At 39.2% G+C, this 20,287-nt stretch overlaps 1 protein-coding gene across 4 annotated transcripts in view; it reads right to left on the minus strand.

Moving 5' to 3' along the window:
- Window positions 1–8,292: 8,292 nt before the first annotated feature.
- Window positions 8,293–20,287, minus strand: part of CAMKMT (calmodulin-lysine N-methyltransferase) — a 345,282-nt gene continuing 333,287 nt past the window's right edge. For all 4 annotated transcript variants that reach the window (XM_089529164.1, XM_089529165.1, XM_089529166.1 and 1 more), the window contains one exon: window positions 8,293–10,646. In XM_089529164.1, coding sequence (XP_089385290.1) covers window positions 10,575–10,646 — 72 coding nt within the window. In that variant the 3' untranslated portion in view covers window positions 8,293–10,574. The remainder of the gene's footprint in view (window positions 10,647–20,287) is intronic.

The raw sequence follows: 20,287 nt of genomic DNA on the forward strand, positions 1-20,287 counted from the left end.
GACAGCCATCGCTACGGGCCCATCATTTATAAAGCTGCGCTGAGTATTAGACATGTAGCATGACCACCAATTTTGTGTCACAATTGCTACCATAAAATGACCTTTGGTGATTTTTGCTGCATGTGGTGGACAGCTCTTCTTTCACATTAGTGCTCTGTGGCTTTTCTTTGCAGACTATTATGCTGTCTAAAGCTTATTTGGCTCTGTCGTGAGCCTCAACCCTTGTTATTACCCCAAAGGCCTGTCTAAAGGGGCGGGGGCGGAGGGGGGGAGAAACCCTCTCATGTTCTATTATGGCACCCCAATCAGCAATTCCTTGGTTAGTGTAATAATTTAATGCACATATTCTTTCATTGTTATTGCATTTCTTCTTTAAAAGGAGAGGGACAGAAGTTCCCCTGTTTTCTGTACACTGCACTAAACATCCAATGGGGTGGAAATGAAATATGCATGTTACCCTATTAGGCGAGATGGGAGTGAGGATTTTGAGTCTTAATTGTCAAATGGATGGAAAAGCATTACGCCAAGGCAGTCAATAATAAATAATAATACAGTTTGGAATAATGCACATCCTGGAGGAATATCTTGGGTCTAAATGCTGCACTTTATAGAAATGTGGAACATAATTTTACAGACTAAGGAGCTGAGAAAGATATATTTTTTTCCTTCCCGGGGAACAAATATTTACAACATGCCCATTCCTTAAGCCTACTTCGGTCTAGTTATAAAATATTTGAATATACACTACCAACACTTCAATGTCCTGATGTAAAGCTCGTCTATTCAAGTGCCCAGTCCTCCTTCAATGCCTTTAAAATGTATCTATAATTTTATAAATGATATAAAATCTCTCTCTAGAATAAAGAAAGGGGGGGGGGGGAACAACGCTTGCATGGCACACTGCCATTTGGGCAGGATTTAAAATATGTGATTTCTGCTGATACCTGCTACTGTACTGGGTTTTATATAAAGCTTTTTTTTCCTCAATAAGGTGAATTGTTACATGACAAACTCATCTTCCACCATTATCATCTGCTGTTTGTGTTTAACAACAGGAGTCCCTGCTCTAACAAAACTGTTGTAATGGCTGTACAAATTACTCAGCTGAAAGCTTTTCAACAAACCAAACAGTATTAATCAGCAGTTCTTATGAAGGTGCTAATTAAAAACAATTTTCTTCCTTAGTTTGCAATGCTAAGCCATCTTCACTTGCACTGTTTCCAATATACAGCTACTGTATACACTCACACATCAGGGCCTCTATTAACTCCTGAATCTGCCATTACCTATTTTATTACATTCCTGTCTTCCAGGTTTATGGGCTTGTTGACATTTTGGATGTCACAGCATGATATGTTTAATCATTTTAAAACTACATTAATTGAAGATGAGGAGGGATGGGGGAGAAGGCTAAAAAGCAATTTCTAATGCACACGCTCAGGAGGCAGAAACAGAATACTGCGCTGGAGTTTTGGGTAGTTACGTCTTCTATAAAACTCCCCTGTAAATAATTACTGTCCAGTAACACTACCCAAATTTGTTTCTGAAGGAAACACACTATAGCCAACTTGAATTTTGATGCTAGCATTATTTTTGATGGCACACTCTTGTTCCGGGTGCGTGGGGGGATTAACTTAATGTTCTGAAGTTGGCCACAGTAATTGGGTTTTTGAATGATCAGCATCTGTTGAGTTTAATTCAGATGCAAGGGTCAAAACAGTGTCCTCTCAGGCTGTGGATTGCCATCTGGTCTACCTCATTGTGACTCCCCTTCTTCTACCTTCTCCACACTTTACATTCATGAAGGGGCTATCATATCAACAGTTTCTGATGGACACACATGGGAAATGGCCAAGTACTGGCTTTCAACCTTTTTGGCTGTGAGCCAGTTTATGACATAAATAAGGAATCTTAATGGGAAAAAGTGTTCAAAGGGGATAATGTTAATTCATTATAAGGGAGAAATTTTTCAGTGTGATATCACTCTGAGACCAGATTGGCAACCATGCTTGCATGAGATGACAGTTGAAAAACATGATATGTTTAGCCTGGAGAAGAAGAAGTTTAAGGAAGATATCTTAGCATCCTCCAAAAAACTGAAGGGCTGTTAAACAGCAGACAGAGCAGAGAAGCTTTCTGTTGCTCCAGAGAGCACAACTAAAAGTAGTGGTCATGAGTTGTAGAATGAAAAGATTTTAGCTAAACATTTGGAAACATCTGGAAAAATCTCCTACTGGTATGAGCTGCTTGACAGCAGAACATATTGCCTTAGGAGGTGGCAAATTCTTTCTTCTAGAGATGTGTAACGCAAGATGGACATCTGTCAAGGTTACTATAATTGCATCCAGCATTGTAGGTCCTGCACAGAGGATAGAATTAGACTAGATGACCTTTGAGATCTTTTGTTATTCTATAATTCTCTGATGACAATGTTAACAGATTGATCATGCTGACATTTTATAGACTGGCTATGATTTGCTTCCATAGATGCTTGCCTGTCAAGTCACCAGGCAATTTCATGCTTCTGATAATGTGGGCTAGAACCTGTGAAAACCCAAGCTCCAGTGAAATGGATAAGGGTAGTGATGGTGAATTTGTCATTGCTTCACCAATTAGTATGGTATCTGGATCTTTTGGCAGAAATGAAACTTACTGAGCTGGGTCCCAAGACATGTGAGATTCAGGAAAAATAATCCAGTAGTATCCTTCAACGCAAGGGCTGGCAAAGTATCCACACTATGGGCAGGCTAGAGTTCTCAGGTTCCAGCTTGTGCAAGAGGTTGTGCAAACAGAAGCCTGGATTCTGTTTCACTTTTCTCAGCATTGTAGTACATGGTATAAGCAGTCCTTCTGTGATTAAAGAATGGCTGAGATCCAATAGTATGGCCTCTTACTTTCTCTCAGCTGCACATTGGACACTGCAGGGAAGCCGCCAGCATTCCCCTGGCCACATTAGAACACATCCTGTCACCATCAAGTTGTGGTTGCCCTTTGATGGGCATGGTGCAAAGGGGTACAGGATATATCCCCAAAAGTATATGAGGTGGACAATCTCCAGTTAGCTACAGAGTTCCCACAAATGACCTATAAAGCTCTATACGGCTTGAGTTCAGGTTATTTGAAGGACCTTATCATCTCATATGAGGGTTCCTAAACATTAAGCTCTTCAGGGGAGGCACTTCCCTTGCCCCCCTTCCCCACCTTCACATTTGGTGGGAACATGGACCTTCTCCATGACTTTCTTCCCTGATGTTGGAACTCTCTTCATGGCTCCTTCTTTGCTATCTTTTTGGCAGTAGGCGAAAACCTTTTTATTCAAGGCCTTTAAGAATTGACTGTTTTACAAGAGAAGGGTTTTACCATGCTGTGCCACTTTTATTTTTTTGGTTTAAAGTAATGTTTTACATGCTTTTAATTTTGTTGTTAGTTTAATACTGTTTTTAATCTCACCTTTTTGTATGGTTTTAGGCATATATGTTTTATTGTAAATTTCTCTCTTTTGGAAGCCACTTTGAATTCCACTTTGGGGAAAATATGGGGTACAAAATTAAGGATGGATGGATGGATGGATGGATCTTAACTTGGGAAGTGTATTTACTCTTTTGCCTCAGGCAGAAAAATGTATTCGGTTGGCCTTAGCTTCTGCATAGGCAAGGATATCTTTGACTCTAACTCTCTGTACTTGGTGAACAATGAGTGCTTTTTTTGCCCTTCTTTAGGTGATACTATTAATAATAATTTGCACAGTATTTCCTTTTCCTTAGTCTGGACTGGTTCTCCAGAGCAGTCCTGTGCCACTCAAGTAATTCCTACAAAAAGGAACCACATGGGTCAGATGAATGATGTGGACATTTTTATACATCAGGTTTGCCCAGCTCAACAGAGACAATAGCCATCAATGTCATAAACAGAAGTTCAGATTAAATCCTTCACTTTTTGTTGGGAAATGTAGTTCTTTCTTGAGGATCGTTAGAAACTCAGGAAAGTAAGCAAGATTGTTTAATCTTACTAGCAAAGTTCACACAGCGGAATATGAGGCAAGCAGGAAAACTCAACTAGCTCACTCCTCTCCCAGCCACGTGTCCCCAATAAAAACACAGTCACTTGGTTAAAAGTGGAAAAAAAAATAAGTTTACTTACAAAATCATGTGTATGAAGAGATACACAGGTCTAGCTTCATGTTGCAAGAAAAATGAGGTAGAAAAAGAGTCTACATGCATCTCAGGAAAGAATACTGCCTCAGCATCCTTCATCAGCTCTGGACACAGGCAAGCAGATTAGTAGGTAAGCAAGTTAGTAATGGCGACTCATCCTTGCTTTCTTCTTCTTGAGAACAAAAGGTTAGGTGTCCTCATGGGTAAACAGGAAATGAGGAGGGGCAATGAGTAGGGGTTGTTAGTGGGCAATAAATACCATAGACATGCATTACTAGAAGGTCTCAGCATGCGAAGACCCAACACTTTTTATATTCACTATAAGGTTATGGCATTCCATTATTTTATAATGAGTTCACACATGCACATTTGACAATTTCCACCATTTTGATTTTTGTCTCTATTTGGAGGCTGTGAGTACTTTTGGGAGTGGGTGATACATAATGGCTAGATGACTGTTGTGTTTACTTTACTATGTCATTAATAATTCCAGATGATATATATACTGAGTGTATAATGATATATCTGGAAATACTGAAGGCTTAAATGATCTCTTCGGTATGCATTGAACTAGACTGAATAGGTTGGGAGATTATAAACTCAGATTAAGAAGTAATTAAAAAAGAAAGCCTGTGAATCTGTTCTTAGCTTTAGCTTCATCAGCCGATTGAACTTAAATTGGGTTTTGAAAGGGATTGTAAAATCTGAGAAAAAGTAACTTTAAAAGACACCTTGCAGAGAAGTGATTTCAACATCCACCTACCAAATGAAGCACATGTAGTCCTATTCAGATTACGAAAGGTATCAAATAAATGCATGGAAGAGGAGCAGGTTTGTACCCATTGAAGCCATACATTCAATCAAACCTGTGATCAGTCTACCAGGGTACAAGTTGTACACACATAGATCCTGTGACAATTGCATGTCGATTTGGTGGACATGTTTTCCTAAATATATAGAAATGACACCAGTGGATATGATTCTGCTTCCGCATCGAAGGAGGTTAACTGAATGCAGATTTTTACCTGTATAGTTCCCATGAGAATTGCCTATGGGTTGAATCCAGTCTTTGTCATGCTTAGAGCAGATCCATTAAAATCAATGCAACAAATTAGTCATAGCAATCTTAAATCACACTGATAACCATGACATGAGTCTATTCTAAGAATGGCTACATCTTGATCCAACCCATTCTGTTCAATGGTGTATGTGTAACTCTCAAAATCTAGAACATGTCTGATTGCTTCACACCTTATATGATTACCTAGAAAAAGAAGGAAAGGTGGTTTCTTTACAGAAAGTAAAGTAGGAGGATGCTGCACATTCAAGGCAATCCTTAATCTAATCAAAGCCAAATTTTGAGGAAGATGTTGGTCAGTCTTGTTACTTGTAACTCTTCCCACTAGGCAACAATAGAAGAAGACTGAAGGAGGGTCTCCTGGAAGGCAAGAAATACAGCTACGCTAGAAAAAAAATATAAATTGTCATCCATTCAAAATGAAGTTTGCAGTGTTCATGGCCTTTCCCCATCTTCTATTGCCTGGTCTTGTGGCTTCTTGGACTCCTAAATTCCATTACTTCCATGAGTTCTGTATTTAATTCCACCGTTACACACAACTGATTGTCAGGCCCCAAACCTTCCTTCCTCTACACACACACACACACACACACAATTTAAATACTACTTTTCTCCATAAGCAGGACCCAGGATCCAAACCTTCATTTTTATCAAACTGGATCTCCACCCAGCCCTTGCTCAGTCAATGCTGAAAGAGTCACTTCAGGTTGCCATATGGAAAGCTGAAACATCTTTAATTAAACTTCTTATATCTTATATAAGAAAACATACCTAGCATATGGAAATACATCAAGGCAATGTTTGTTTGTTTTTAAAGTCTACTGAAGCAAAGCAAAAATTACATTTTTTTGGAAAATCTTAAAGTAAGGTTGCTTTAAAGTATGGTTTGTTTTGCATCTCTGATTTTTCAGTTCTGGATGTGAACCATGTCTGATCGTCTTTTGGATGGAAATGGGAGACCTTCCCAGGCAGACATGCAAGCCTATAAAAGCAATATCTGCTATAGGCAGAAATCCCCATTCTTTTTGACCTGGTGGATATATCTGAAATTTTAGATTGTTATTGGCTGGCTTGTAAAATGGTTGCCACTGGAAGGGATTTGTTCATCTGCAAAATGACTGCCATGATGAATGTAACCAGTCACAGAACACTCACTTCCCAGAAGGCAAATTGTTGAGGCTAAAAGTAAAATAATTTGCTGAAGAAGGGAAGGCATGGGAGCCCCAAATTCTGTATCACAAAGCAATGAAATTTCATAAAAGCCACACTTGTGGTCAGAGAAACATACACATAATCCAGTGAAAACACCCACAACACATTGAAACAAAGCCAATTAATGTCCCTCCTAAAAAGGCAAAATCATTCACACAAGCAGCATAGGAAAACTCACTCCTCTGCGCCTTACTTCCTCTTCTGTTTCCCCAAGGCACTCCTCAACAGCTCTGTAACTCTCCAGGATGCACCCTACCATTATCCCCAGCTTATCCGTCTACTTTTTATTTCTTGTACAGGTCAGCATACTGTACATTCAAATGAGTCTCCTAGCTACAACTATCTACCATTTTCATTTTTTCTGAATGCTTCTGGGGAACATTTGGGGACCATGGTCATTCCTAGACATGAAGATGGCACTGGAGGCTAGTACTGCATTCTAAATAGTCACTCCGTTAAAATATAATAATATTTTTCAACATCTTTTAAAAATTGGGGAAAGCACGGAGCTTTGTAATCACCAAGAGAAGTGTTTGCTAGCACACCAACTGGGTATCCTTGGTTATTTCTCCTTATCTCCTCACATTCATTCAGTTGTAGCAGAAGAATGAAATACTGTGAAGTGCATAATGGTACTTGATCTGGCCACTCTCAGTCTGATGGAGGGAACTGCACAGTCCTATTTCAGTGGCTGGTATGGACATGTTATAGGCACTCATAAAAACCTCCATCATGTCATCTTTGGTCTGAACAACTAGAGCCCTACTGTCATCTCTTGCGGCTTTTGATCCTATCTTGTCCTACTCTCTTCTTCCTTTGCCCCAACCCACCTCATCTGGCTTTTGCCTTTTGTCTGCTTTCTTCCTGCCCGCCTTTATCTGAATTGATTTCATTGGAACTTGACCTTGCCCTCCATCCATCTCTGCACAAGGATCACCCTAGAATATAAGGACTCTCCATCTGAAAACCTGACTTATTGTCCTTGCTACCCAAATGGAGCAGAGTGTCTTTTTATATTATGTGTCTTCAAAATGGTGGTGATGGGGAATAGACATTTAAAGCAATACCGGGCATACAGAGCACAAGCTAAAATGTTCAAGCAAAAGAAATCCTACTCCTCATTTTACTGATGTGTGTGTATGGTAATCACAAATGAAAACACAGGCACACGTAATATTTCTTACTTGTAATAGCTGTAACATCTACTGACATCATCTCTGTGTGTCTCATCTTATATTCTTCCCTTCTCAGATATCATCTGCAATTCTCCCCAAACTCTTTGAATGACACTGAAAAATCAACTATTTAAACTTTCTGAATGCCCTCTTTAGTGATCCAAGGCATGTAAATATTTCATGATTTCCCCCTATTTTGTATTTCTTCTTCTTCTTGTGTCTTCAGTATGCCTCTCATTAGTGACATCAGAATCTTTTCTACTGCAGCTTATGACAAGGAGTGGTTCCTAAGCTGCCATTTCAATATGAATGAGACTCTCCATCAGCTGCCTATAAGCCATGAGAAAACTTGCACCAGAGTATTGTTTCCATTGGTTGTCACCCTTTAAGAAGTGGTTTTTACATCTTCAGAATGTGTTTTTAATGCATTCACTTGCTCATTTCAATTTGCAAGCAATACACTAATATGTACCTCTCACCATAAAATATGTGTGTAAGAGATTATACAGATGCCAAGTAAATTAGGACTGGATTTATGCAGATTTATGGTTGTGCTTGTTTTTAATAAAGGTTATTTTGTGACATGAGAGCATCATTCCACAGAGATAAATTTTGAAAGCTTTGAACTTTTAAAAAGTTTATTAACGTATTTCAGAGTAGAAACACCACCATATATTTTTTCAATAACAGACTGTATGCTTAGGTAGTCTAATGTAAAAAAATAAATCAGAAAGCGCATCCCATAGTAAAACCACATGTTACAAAAAGACCACCCCTATGATTATTTTTACAGTAGAGATTGAAAAGCAAAATGTTGACGTTATACAATGATGCTAAACAGCAAATGCTACAGTCTATGGTCCCCAGTCTTTTCATCAATTATATGCATGAGTAATTTAGCTTCACCATTCAGCCTCAATACATAAATGTTTGCAGGATCGTGTTCTTAAGACCCCTTCAATTAAACCCTTACGGGATAATAGGCTGCATTTGAGACACCAGCTTGTACTGACATGACTGGCACAGAAGTGAAACAAACAACAATAATTAGTTGTTCATTTTGATATACTTGTTATCTCCTCAGAGGGGGAAAAAAAGAATGGAGCAATAATTTCCAGAGTCATTAGATAAAAAGTTGGCAAGTTTATCCATTTACTCTGCTCTTAAGCACTTTTGTAGACATATACTTTGGCAGATTTATTTGCACACCCTCCATTATGAGATTTCTCCTCAACAATATACTTTGCTGGTATATGTACCTATGGGACACATACAGATTGAAGGCAAGTTCCTTCTCTGACAAACCCCAGCCATCTTTAAATTCTTATCATTTCTTAGCAGAAATTCCATGCAGTAAGAGTCTCAATGTGAAATCTATAAAATCCATAAAAGGAGATCTAGCACTGAAATACTAGGATAAATGGCTGGTTTGCATTGCCCCTGGTCTTTATCCAACACTGAGAATAGACTGCTGTTTTATCAAAAGAGGAATAAATTGCTGTTATTGTGATGTTAGCCCATCACTTGGCATTGCAATTCAGGTTTTTGTGAGAAAGAAATGTATGATCTAACTGCGACTTGACCTGTGCCTTCTGAGATCCATATAGGTGCTCTAATGGAGCATAAAAAGTGTTGAATACAAGGACATGCAAACTGGTGGTGAAGAAATGTATTTGAGGAGAGCAGGGAAGGAAACAAGACTTTTGTGTACAACTCAGTTTGTTAAACCGGAGAGGAAAGACAACAAACTAAAGGTAATTATTTTTATATATTTCAGCAATGAATTGCACAATGAGCTGTATTCACATTTGTTATTACCAGGATTCCCTTTTAATTTTTTTTTTAACCAGGAGGGGTACTTGGGATCATTTAAAAATTCAGCTGGGATCCTTTAATATGACCACCAAATCCTTTCTTAAACCAGTAAGAAAACAAATGCAACCAATTTTGTCTTGTGCTTTTCTTCAAGGGAGGGGGGGGGGAATACAAATGTGAAGCAAACGTGTGAATTCTGCCGGCTTTTAAAGATGTTTGGATGCATTTTGGGGTGGTGTAGGGGGTTGGATGGGAGGAAACCCCACAGTTGCTATAGCATTCTGGGTTTCTCAGACAAGATCTATTTTTAACAAGAGGTCTGGGGAACAGTTGCAGTTAGATTTCAGTCCTGATAAAGGCTCACTTTTCATTCATAGCCAGAGCACTCTCCTTGTACCTAAACAGATAATAAGTACTCAGCACACTCCCCCTTCTTGACACAACACACTGAGACTAATCACACATAATTGGAGAGGAGGAGCAGAGGGTTGGCCAGTGCATTGTGTCCAGAGGACAAATGGTCAGTTTATGAGGCTTTTGGTTTGAGGCGTAATTTCTTATACATCTACAGGGAAAGGACAAAAAAAAATTCCTGTTGTCAAAAAACATTAAGTAATCGAGCAAAGCAAGTTTGAAACATTTCACTCTGACAAGGGGAGGAAAACCTATAAGGCAATTCTCAAGAATAGCATGAAGGGACAAGAAGGAGGAAAGGAATCAAAATATAGCACAAGGTGCACAAAGAATATGAATGCCCACCAATTATCAGTACCTCTTTCCTCATTTTACTGGGACAATATAAATCCTTTAGCATTTTACAGTCGGTCAAACACAGACACAGAACATATGCTTTCAAATGTACTAGGAGACTTTTGTTTTTGTCGAGATGAAGAAATCGTGTGCGTGATGACAGCCACAAGGGGAGAGAAACAGAGCTGTTAAGGCTTCAAGTCTTATCAGACTGACTTTTTAGTAAAACCAATGCAAAAGTTCTAAGAATGATCTACTATTATATAGAACTAAGGGTTTTTGCTTCTCAGGAACAGATGATAACTTTTGACAACCTTGGTTATTCCTAAAATTGCACATTCATGTAAATGTATGCCTCCCTTTGTAATCAAAATATACCCACTACGCATTCTATTTCGTTAAAATGAGAAGAAATGGGTAGTGAAGATTCTCATCATAAATATCTTTTTCTTCTTTTTTCATCTGCAATTTTTAAAAAAAATAGAGAACAGCAAGATTAATTTTAATGACATGGTCAAAAAATGTTTTTTAATTGAGACTGATTCTTTGCATGAGTAGAAAATAGAGAAGGTTATATTGCTTGTAGCCATAATTGTATTTATCTTTTTAATAAGCCTTACATTATGGGGTCATTATTAGCACTATCACAGTTTTACAACTTTATTTTTTTTATAGTTATGTAATAAAAACTGTGCACAGGAAAACTGAGTACACTATAATAAATACAGATGTTTGACAGTGGATTTAAGTAAACTCAAATTAGTATGACAGAAATTTAAAAATGTATGAAGGCTAAAAGTGAGTCCTTAAAGTGTAACACGTCAGACATAAGAACAGATATAGCATTTATAGACATTTCAAGACAGTAATACTCTGCACAAGAGGGCATTTCAATCAGGCCGAATCTGTTCCAGTGACAGTTCAGAAGAATTTAACATACTGATAATGTGCAATGCAAAAAATTCTTCTTGTAATTAAGAAGTAGTACAGGTCACTCTTGGCAACAAGAATCAAGGCTATGTGAATCTCAGCAATTCCGAGTGGTGTAAAATGGATTCATTTTTTAAAAAATCATTTAGGCAGTTGCTCAGATATAGCATGTTTACCAAGGAGGTCCATTTCTACAGGTATAAATTGAATTCAAATAACTAATCAGAATAGACCAACAACAGTACAAAAGATACAAGGAAAGGAAAAATAAAGCTTATTGCTGTTTTCAATTCAAACAAAGTATTTCCTTCCTTTCAGGTGTGATTTAAAGATTATGGCTGGTTTGAGGCATTATGATGATCCATGTTATATGTTTCCCATATATTGTTCTCTAATTCTATGGAAATTAAAATCTCTCAGCTATAATAGAGGAAAATTCCTTGCTCGCAGATGGTAGCTGAGTCTTTAAGTTTTCATTCATGTTACAGAAACAGAAATTGAAACTGGCTTTCTAGTATCTTTAATGTGAACTAAGATAGTTTTCTCTGTTTGGATAAGATTACTTAGATGACTTTTATTATGAATCTGGCAGCATTTAAGGTGCTAAGTGGGGTATCCAGCTTGGTATTCAAATAAAACTAATTTTTCCAGCAGCAAAAATGATTTTACATTAAAATGACAAATAAGTAGTCTGACAACTTTTATAACCATAATTAATTGTTTGACTGAGGCATGAACTTTTGTGGGACAACAGCCAGAACAAACCAAGTATTCTCAAATAACGAAACAGCATTTTTTGTGCCTAGAAACATGGCTTCTAACTTTGAAAACATTCCTTTTGAGAAAAATATGGACTGATCTGCTTCCAGACCAAAAGCTCTCTTCAGTTCTAGTTTGTTGTCTGTTTGCTGAGATGGAAACCAACCAGCAGCAAATATTGTATAGATATTCTTGGAGAAAAAAATGTCTCCTTGAGAAATAAACTTTGAACAGGCAGCCCTATTGCAGATAATCCTCTACTCTGATGTGGTTTGTGTCAGCCATCTCACTCACTTACATCCAGAAATAATATATTGCAAAACCTCTGAAGCAAACCCATGAAGGAAAAAAAATTGCTCTTGTTTAGAGTTGTGGCAGATCTGATATGCCCCCATGCCTCTTTTAACCTGAATTCTCTAGTGACCTCTGGCGGCCAGCACAAAGTATCCATTACAGAGTTTAAGAACAATCCAGACTCAGCTACATCATTCCAGATTAGCAGGGGGATGTTAAACAAATAAAGAAACGCCACAAAGCCATGTATTACTGCAACCTGTTATCCAGCCATAAGTGCATCAGAAACATAACATTATTGTACTCGTATATGCATATAGACCCATTTGCAAACAGTGCATATGTTCCAGTTTGGAATATTATGCAGAGTGTTATTGTGCCCATCATGGTTGCACTTCTGAGCCCAATTAATGATTGTAATTTTATGAAATGAAAAAAAAAAACCCTCATAAACCTGTCTTTTGAAACCCATGAGCAACTAAAAGCAAATTGTGAATAAAACAATTTTTCAATTTTGCAGGAAAGGATGGGGGGAGAGTGAGAGAGGCCTATGAGGACTGAAATAAATTATATGGCTGCTCTTAGTAGCATTATGCTTTACCTCCTAATTGGATGTAACACACTCAGACCCACGGGGTGAACAGCAGCAGCAGGAGAGGAATTCATACTGTTTACCCTTTACAGTAGCCACAATTATCAACAGCACACCATACAGATTATAAGCACCAGCCACTCATAATGTAGCATTTCAAATAGATAAGGAGAAAGGCAATATGGCCATTCTTTTGACATCACAACCAGAGCAAATAATCGTGCTTCCTGCTTTTGTTTTTTAAAGCCACCCCTGCTTTGTTTTATTATTATTAAAACACAAATGCATGTGCCACATTTTTATTACTTCTTTTGGAAGGCAGGGGAAAACTCTTTCAGCTTTGAGGGAAATACACAACTTATCCAATGAAAAAAGATGAAGTGTGTGTATCTGTGTGCATGTGTATATTGCAAAATAACATAAACTAGAATTGTCAGTGTTTATTTGTTGCTTTTTACAAACAACAGAGCAGCAATTATGGCCTTAATATTTAACATTTTAAAGGCTGGTGTAAAAGCTATTTTCTACGTAAGATGGATATAACAACAACAACAACAACAACAAAAAGATGGAACCATCCATTACAAAAAAGAAAACAACCAGTCTCAGTCTACAACACATCTATCTATATATCTCTCTGGGTGTATACACACACACATCCCTACCTTCTGCTGTTTTGGCTTCTGAACAGTCCAGTTCCATGATGTGGGTACAATTTTAAACAAAAGCACTGGCATAAAATGTAGGAAGGCCCAGTTTTGATTACAGGCTTGCTTTTTAACGGAAATAAAATTTCACAGCTAACAATGAGAGGTGAAAAGTTTAAGAGGCAAAGCTGTTCCTCCTGATCACTGACTGTTAATCAGCTTCATGGGTGGTTGCCTAAATCTGTGGATTTTTTTTTTTTTTGTTACTTGCACTACTGCCAAGATTGTAACTAATTTTTCCCCCTGTTGTAGAAGGAGGGGTGAACAACTCCCCATAGAAGGCAGCTGTGTATGAGTGACATGAAGCACTAATGCAGAGGGCAAAATTAAAATTCATGAATCTCTTCACAACCATTTGTGTAACAAGATTAAGACGGGACAGCAGAAAATAGCTGCATTATCAGGCTTCTTACAGTTCTCCAGCTGGTTACGCTCTATTCCAAAACAGTAGGGATAAGAGGATAACATGAAGCCAAAAGGAAAACGCCTCTCCTTCATTTGGGAGCAACCTCATCCTAGAGAAAGATGAGGTTTGGGAAGGAACGTAGAGCAAGAAAACAGATTGCTACTCAACATGCAACAGTGGGATTTACAACAGCAAAACTAAAGCAACAAAATTATGTGAAACGGCATATTATTGCAATTGCCTTTTTAAAAATTAGAGGTTTTGTTTTTCTTTGGACGGGGTGAGTAAATTCCAAAGAGAGAATATATTGACTCACTGGCTACTTAGGAAAGTGTTAAATAATGAACCAGCTAGAGAAGGGATATTTAGATGTGATTGTGGAAATGTTGATGTATGTTCAAAACCAGAGCATGCCTGCAAAACCCCTATTCTCATTCAAAAGATTTCTGACTGAGTTCACCTGAGGGAGTAGACCAAGTGTATGAAAGCTTATGCTACAACTTCTTCCACTCAGTTAGTCTGAAAAGTGTTACAAGATCTCTTTGCATACTGATATTCCAATTCTGAGTTCACCTCTATGACTGAACATCACTGAAGGATCCAACCTTATTAATTGTATGCTATAGCCACTTAATCTGCAATTGTTTGTACTGCTTGGTTGTAAAAATCAAGAAGGTGATTATTCAGTTCTTTATTAGTTAAAACTATGCTTGAATAAGAACCAAGGAGCTATAGTGGCTTCAGTGTTGAAGCAGGACTCCAGGCGACCAGGGTTTGAATCCCTGCTCAACCATGGAAATCCCCTGACAACCTGGGCCAAGTTACACTCTCTCGACTTAAGAGGAAGGCAAGAGGAAAATCTCCTTTGACTAAATCTTGCCAAGAAAACCCTCTAACAGGGATCCCTTAAGTCAGAGCTAATTTGCAAGCAGATGACAACAACAACAGAACTATTATATATCACCAACAGTTTGACACACAGCAATACTGCATGGTGAGTCCACTTGCAAGCTTACATGGGAGTAGCCTCCATTGAATCCACAATGACTCTAAGAAGGCATGCATAAATTGTGGTGTTAATGGCCATGTGCAATCAGTTGCACCCAAGTGCAAAATGCAACTACTACCCACTCAAATACCCCCTGGGGAGGGAACTGAACCCTGAAGAATGATAACACTCACAATACCATTTTAACACATTTTTCCTCACAATTCAAAAAAGGACAAAACCAGAAAAACAAATGTGTACAGAAAAGGACCAGAACTTTTGTACTGTCCCGAGTAAATAGGAATAATTAGAATGAACCTTTCAGATTTTTTTTTAAAAAAAAGATTTTAAAAGTTTTTTTTTTAAAAAACTGAACTCTTATTTTTCTAACTTGTATTTGTTTTATCCATTTCACTGCTACCTACCTAACTTGAGTCCCATTTGTGGAGGAGAAGGCTAAGGTGCAAGGCAGATAATAGCATCACAGGCTTGTTATTGTTGTGTACCTTCAAGTCATTTCTGACTTATGGTGACTCTAAAGCAAACCTATCATGGAGTTTTCTTGGCAAGATTTGTTCAGAGGGGTTTGCTGTTGCCTTCCTCTGAAACCAAGAGAGTGGATTTCTATGACTGAGTGGGAATTCAGTCCTGCTCTCCAGAGTCCTAGTCCAACAACCAAACCCTAACACCATGCTGGTTCTTACAAATAAATAATGGATTTCTGTCCTTAAATGTTCATAATCTAATTTGTCAATGCAGTGCAATGGTGTGAGCATTACTGTCACGTAAAAGCTGCAAACTCCAGGTTTCTCCAAAGACAGCGATTCATCCTGAGCCATTATTTTTACTTCTTTAGCACAGGACTGGACAACTTTCAGAAGGTCTAGGGTTTGGTCTCAACCTCTGGTCACAGTTTTATGGCCATTGCTTTTCTGGCATTCCCAGTCTGGCTATGTGCACTATGTACCTGTGGTTATGAGAGTTTTTGGAGAGAGGTCAAATTTATTTCACTTGCACTGTACAATGAAACTATCTGGCCATTGGTGCAACTGTGATCTGTCATCAGAGTTTCTGCTCTATGGCTGGCATCCACAACATGTGCCTCCTACAGTCAAAAGCAGTCCATTAGCAGCCGCATCAAGTCTCCTGCCAAGTGCTTGATAGGCTCTCTTTTCCTGTCTCTCCATTTTTGCTGTCTCAGACAGGCAAAAATACTAGGAAAAAAGCAAGCCACTATGGTGATGCCACACATGACCGGTGGTTGTGTTCACCCTGGTATGTTATAATAGGTCCCTGCCCTATTATCTTTGTTTTCCCATTTAGCACAAAGGAAGATAGAAGCCTATATGTTGAAGTAGTATGAGTGTTGGATTAGGACTCCAGGAGATCAGGATTCATATCCTTGCTTAGCCATGGAAACCCACTAGGTGACCTTGAACAAGTTATACTCTTTGAGCCTTAGAAGAGAGCAATGGCTCCTCTTAATAAATCTTGCCAAGAAAACCCCATGAGAGGGTCACTACAGGTTAGAGTCAATTTGAAGGCAAAAAATAACAAAAGGGGGTGCATATTTGCTGGTGTATCTCCTTCCATCTGATTCACAGTAGGTTTATGTAATTAATTGTAGGTTGTTTTAAAAATAAGATTATTTTAGATGGCATCAAGCAACCAAATCAAATCTCTGGGGCAAGCCCAGTCACTTGGTTATAATCCCAAGGCCAGGGAGACAGTCAAAGATAAACAAAATGCGGACAACTGGAACTCAAATGGCACCAGAATGAGACAGGATTACCCACAGTGTACCACAGCATTATATAACTCAAAATATGCATTGTGAAACTCACTACAGCTCATCTGCTTCGGTTTTTGGTTGTGTGGAAATGTAATAAGCATCAAAAGAGGGAGCTGGTACTGGCAAAGTCTTCCAAGAGTCTTAATTCAATGGAAAATACCTCTCAAATCTTTAATACAGGGCAACTTTTAACTAGCAGCTGAATTTGTTGCAAAGGAAAGGGAAACTATTCCCTGTTGCCAGATCAAGCTGTGTGCCAGTTCCTTCTGTCTTCTCTTTGCCTTAAGGGTAGATGTCTACTCTAAAAAAAGACAGGAAATCACACATGGTGCAGCTTAAGAAGGTTGAGGCATAATGTAAATTGCTCTGTCTCCAGGAAGCTAGGCTGCATCTAATGCAAGATCAACAAGCAGAGGAGTTGCATGAGCCATCTTCCACACGACATCATGGGTACCTTGGATCTGATAGCTAAAAACTAAGGAATCCTTTTTTTTAAAGCAGGGGGCTCTCAAGAGCCAAAGTTTGTCTGCTAACTGCTAACAATCAAATAACTATAACAAATAGCAATCAAATAATTGACAAATAACCAGGAATTCTGTTTGATCACCTGGGAATTTTAAGCCCCATTCCACTTTCTCTTCCCACGTTTCTACACCAGGCATGCATCCACATGTTGGACTGTAACTCCCATTGACTTAGCCAATCTAGCCAGTAATGAGGGATGATGAGTTGCAGTCCAACATCTAGGAAACTTCATGCTTCTCATTGCTGCTCAGAGTATACTTTTTGAAACAGAACTTGGAAAAGTTACTGTTTTTTACTACAGCTCCCAGAATCTCCTAGATAACTAAGTCTATCTGATTCTGAAATCTGTTTCCCAAGAAAATAACTTTTCCAAGCTCCATTTTAACATAGCAACAGGCTGCATGAGATAAATATTCATCTGCTACATCAAATAGATCATACTGGATGGAGGATTCTGGAAGCTGTAAAAAGTAACTTTTCTGAGATATGTTTCAACAGCACAATAGTCAGTGAAGTGCAGCCATGGACTCTCAAATTCTAGTTATCTGAAAAGCTGAACAACTTCAAATAAGGAATGGAACTAGGAATGATTTCCCTAGCTGTATAAGTCTTCTAAAATAGTAGTTCACTGAAAAGAACATGACAAGAATTTTTTTTATTCATTTATTTCATTCATTTTTATCCCATCTTTCTCCCAATAATGGGACTCCGAAGAACCCTGCAGGAACAGACCAAATGGCTACTTGGGGCCAGCACAGACCAGCATAAAATTCTGGCTTCCAGCCAGCTTGGGTGCATAGCACACGCACAATGCATGCCCCCATCATGCCTGGAAGCCAGATTCATGCTGCTGGGATACCCACATGGCAGCCAGCTTCTGGGTGCTCTGGCAGTGCAGTGTTTAGACACTACATGCTGCTGTAGCACCGTAAAGCCACAGCAGAGCAGGAAAAGCTGGCTTTGTGTTGGTGCAAAAAGGAGAGTCATTTTGCCACTTCTTTTTGGGTTGGCAAAAAGATGGATTGGGCCATAGTGTGCGGTTGCTGCTGCCCCATCAGGCTTTCTCAGGGGTGGCTTCAAGCCGCCCCTTCGCGGCGGTCTGTTCTGCCCCTATGTCTACCATACTGCTTTCAACAAAGGTCAACCTAGCTGGTATTCAACAGCATACTGCTTCTGGACCTTTGGATATCATGTCCGATAGTTAACAACACACCAAGCATTGTCTAATCCCTCTTTAGATCCATCTAAAATAGGGGACATATTCACTATAGTGGTAGTGGATTCTACAGATGAGTTATGTCTTTGGTAAAGAAGTTATTTCTCTTCTGTCTGTTAACAAATTATTTCTCTGGTTGATCTCAGCTTCTAGCATTATATTTGCTATCACATCAACCCTAGCATATTTTAAAATAAAAAACTCATTAAATTCAGCCTTTTCCTTAAAGAGAAGTTGTACAACCAACTTATGGACCTCAGAAGCTAGCGCACCTGCAACTATGATGGGAACCAAATTAATGCAGGATTGTAAAAACATATAGTTCTAATGTAATCAACTATTTGGGTTCCACATATGCCTTCTGATAGAAAAAGGAACCCATGCAAGCAGCCATTCATATTATATTGTGGTGTCTCTATTTCAACAGAGAAGTTAATCTCCACCAGGCTTAAATCCAAATGTAAAGTGAACTAGCAAAGTATTGGCCCCTTCCCCCAAAGTAGGGTTCATCACTTCCTTTAAAATTTTGACTAAAAACCAGGGCATATTTGCCAGCTTACTAACAGTGGAGCCACCAGCCACTCCTGTGTGCCTCATACATAACCCTGTTTTCAAGGCTTAGCATGAAACTAAACTGGGTTTATACTACAACAGAGCTAAAAATCAGAACATATTTCTTGTAACTTCATGGCCATCTTAGCCATCATGGGCTGTATTGTATGACGGTGATCATAGGTAGGATTGAAAAAATATTTGAAACTATTCAAAAAATTATCAGAAAACATAAGAAAAATCACTGAGTGACAAGACCCTTTGCAGAGTGGGACTTATTCTACTCAAAATTCACACATGGGCCTTGCCTGCACAAGCCAAAAGGCCTATTTTCCCTCACTCTTTCTGGCGTCATCCTCTTTGGCCCAAACACCAGTTCTGGTGTGAACAGTCGGGGCAATGTCCAGCACAACCCACAGCAGAACCAGGGTTTAACAACATTAACTCAAAGTAAAAGGAAGTAGCTGCTGCTCTGGATCTTCCAGGCAGATCCAGAGCTCTCTGTTTCTGCACTACAGTGGTGTGTCTACTGCCACACCAGGTTGCTTGTTCTGAGGTCAGAATGAGTTGGCCAGCATGTGGCTGTTGCTGGGCGCCTTTTTCTGACCTCAGAACAAGTAACCCACAGTAGCAGCAGACATGAAGGGTGGCCCAGCAGGATGTCTTGCAGACAGCTGCTGTGGAATAGAAACAGAGGGTGAGGTAACAGGGCCAGGTCAGGATAGTTGCAGGATCAAGATTCTCTGAGCTGCTGCTGTAGTATCCTGATCCTTGTTGCTTTGTGGAAAAAAACAGCCTTCTCTGTGCAGCAGAAAATGCTATAATTAGGGGCTTATTTTAATAAAAAATTGCACATGGTTGTTTTACACAGGAAACAGCGTTTTATGAATGCAAAACAACTTTTTAAGTAAGGAAAATATTTTTCTGAATAGAAATGTCATTTTCTGTGCAATAGAATCTTATAGCCCCTTTGAGATTAATTCTGGCCCTGTACAGACGGGCCCTTTGTGGCACGCCCATGATGTGCTAGGGTTGCCTCGGGGCAGCGCATGCACACGCCCCCCAACCCTAGCACGTGATGAGGGCATCACAGCTGCGCAGCTCCACCCACACGGCATGCACAGCTATGACGTCGCAGCTGCACAGCATCCAAACAGTGCTGGGCAGCTGTGATGCCATTGGGACATCTTTGTAGGTTTGCAGCGGCACAACTGCGCTTCAAAAAGGAGCCGCTTTTTCATGCTCCTTTGTTGCTGTGCAGCAGCGTCGCACAGTTTGATTGCTGCAGCACTGCTGCTGAGCAAAGAGGGGCGCCACCCTGGAGCCTCTTTCTGGTGGTCTG

The sequence above is a fragment of the Sceloporus occidentalis genome, unplaced genomic scaffold (assembly GCF_023333645.1).
Source record: "Sceloporus occidentalis isolate IW3139 unplaced genomic scaffold, rSceOcc1.0.p SCAF_6, whole genome shotgun sequence".
Lineage (NCBI taxonomy): Eukaryota > Metazoa > Chordata > Lepidosauria > Squamata > Phrynosomatidae > Sceloporus > Sceloporus occidentalis.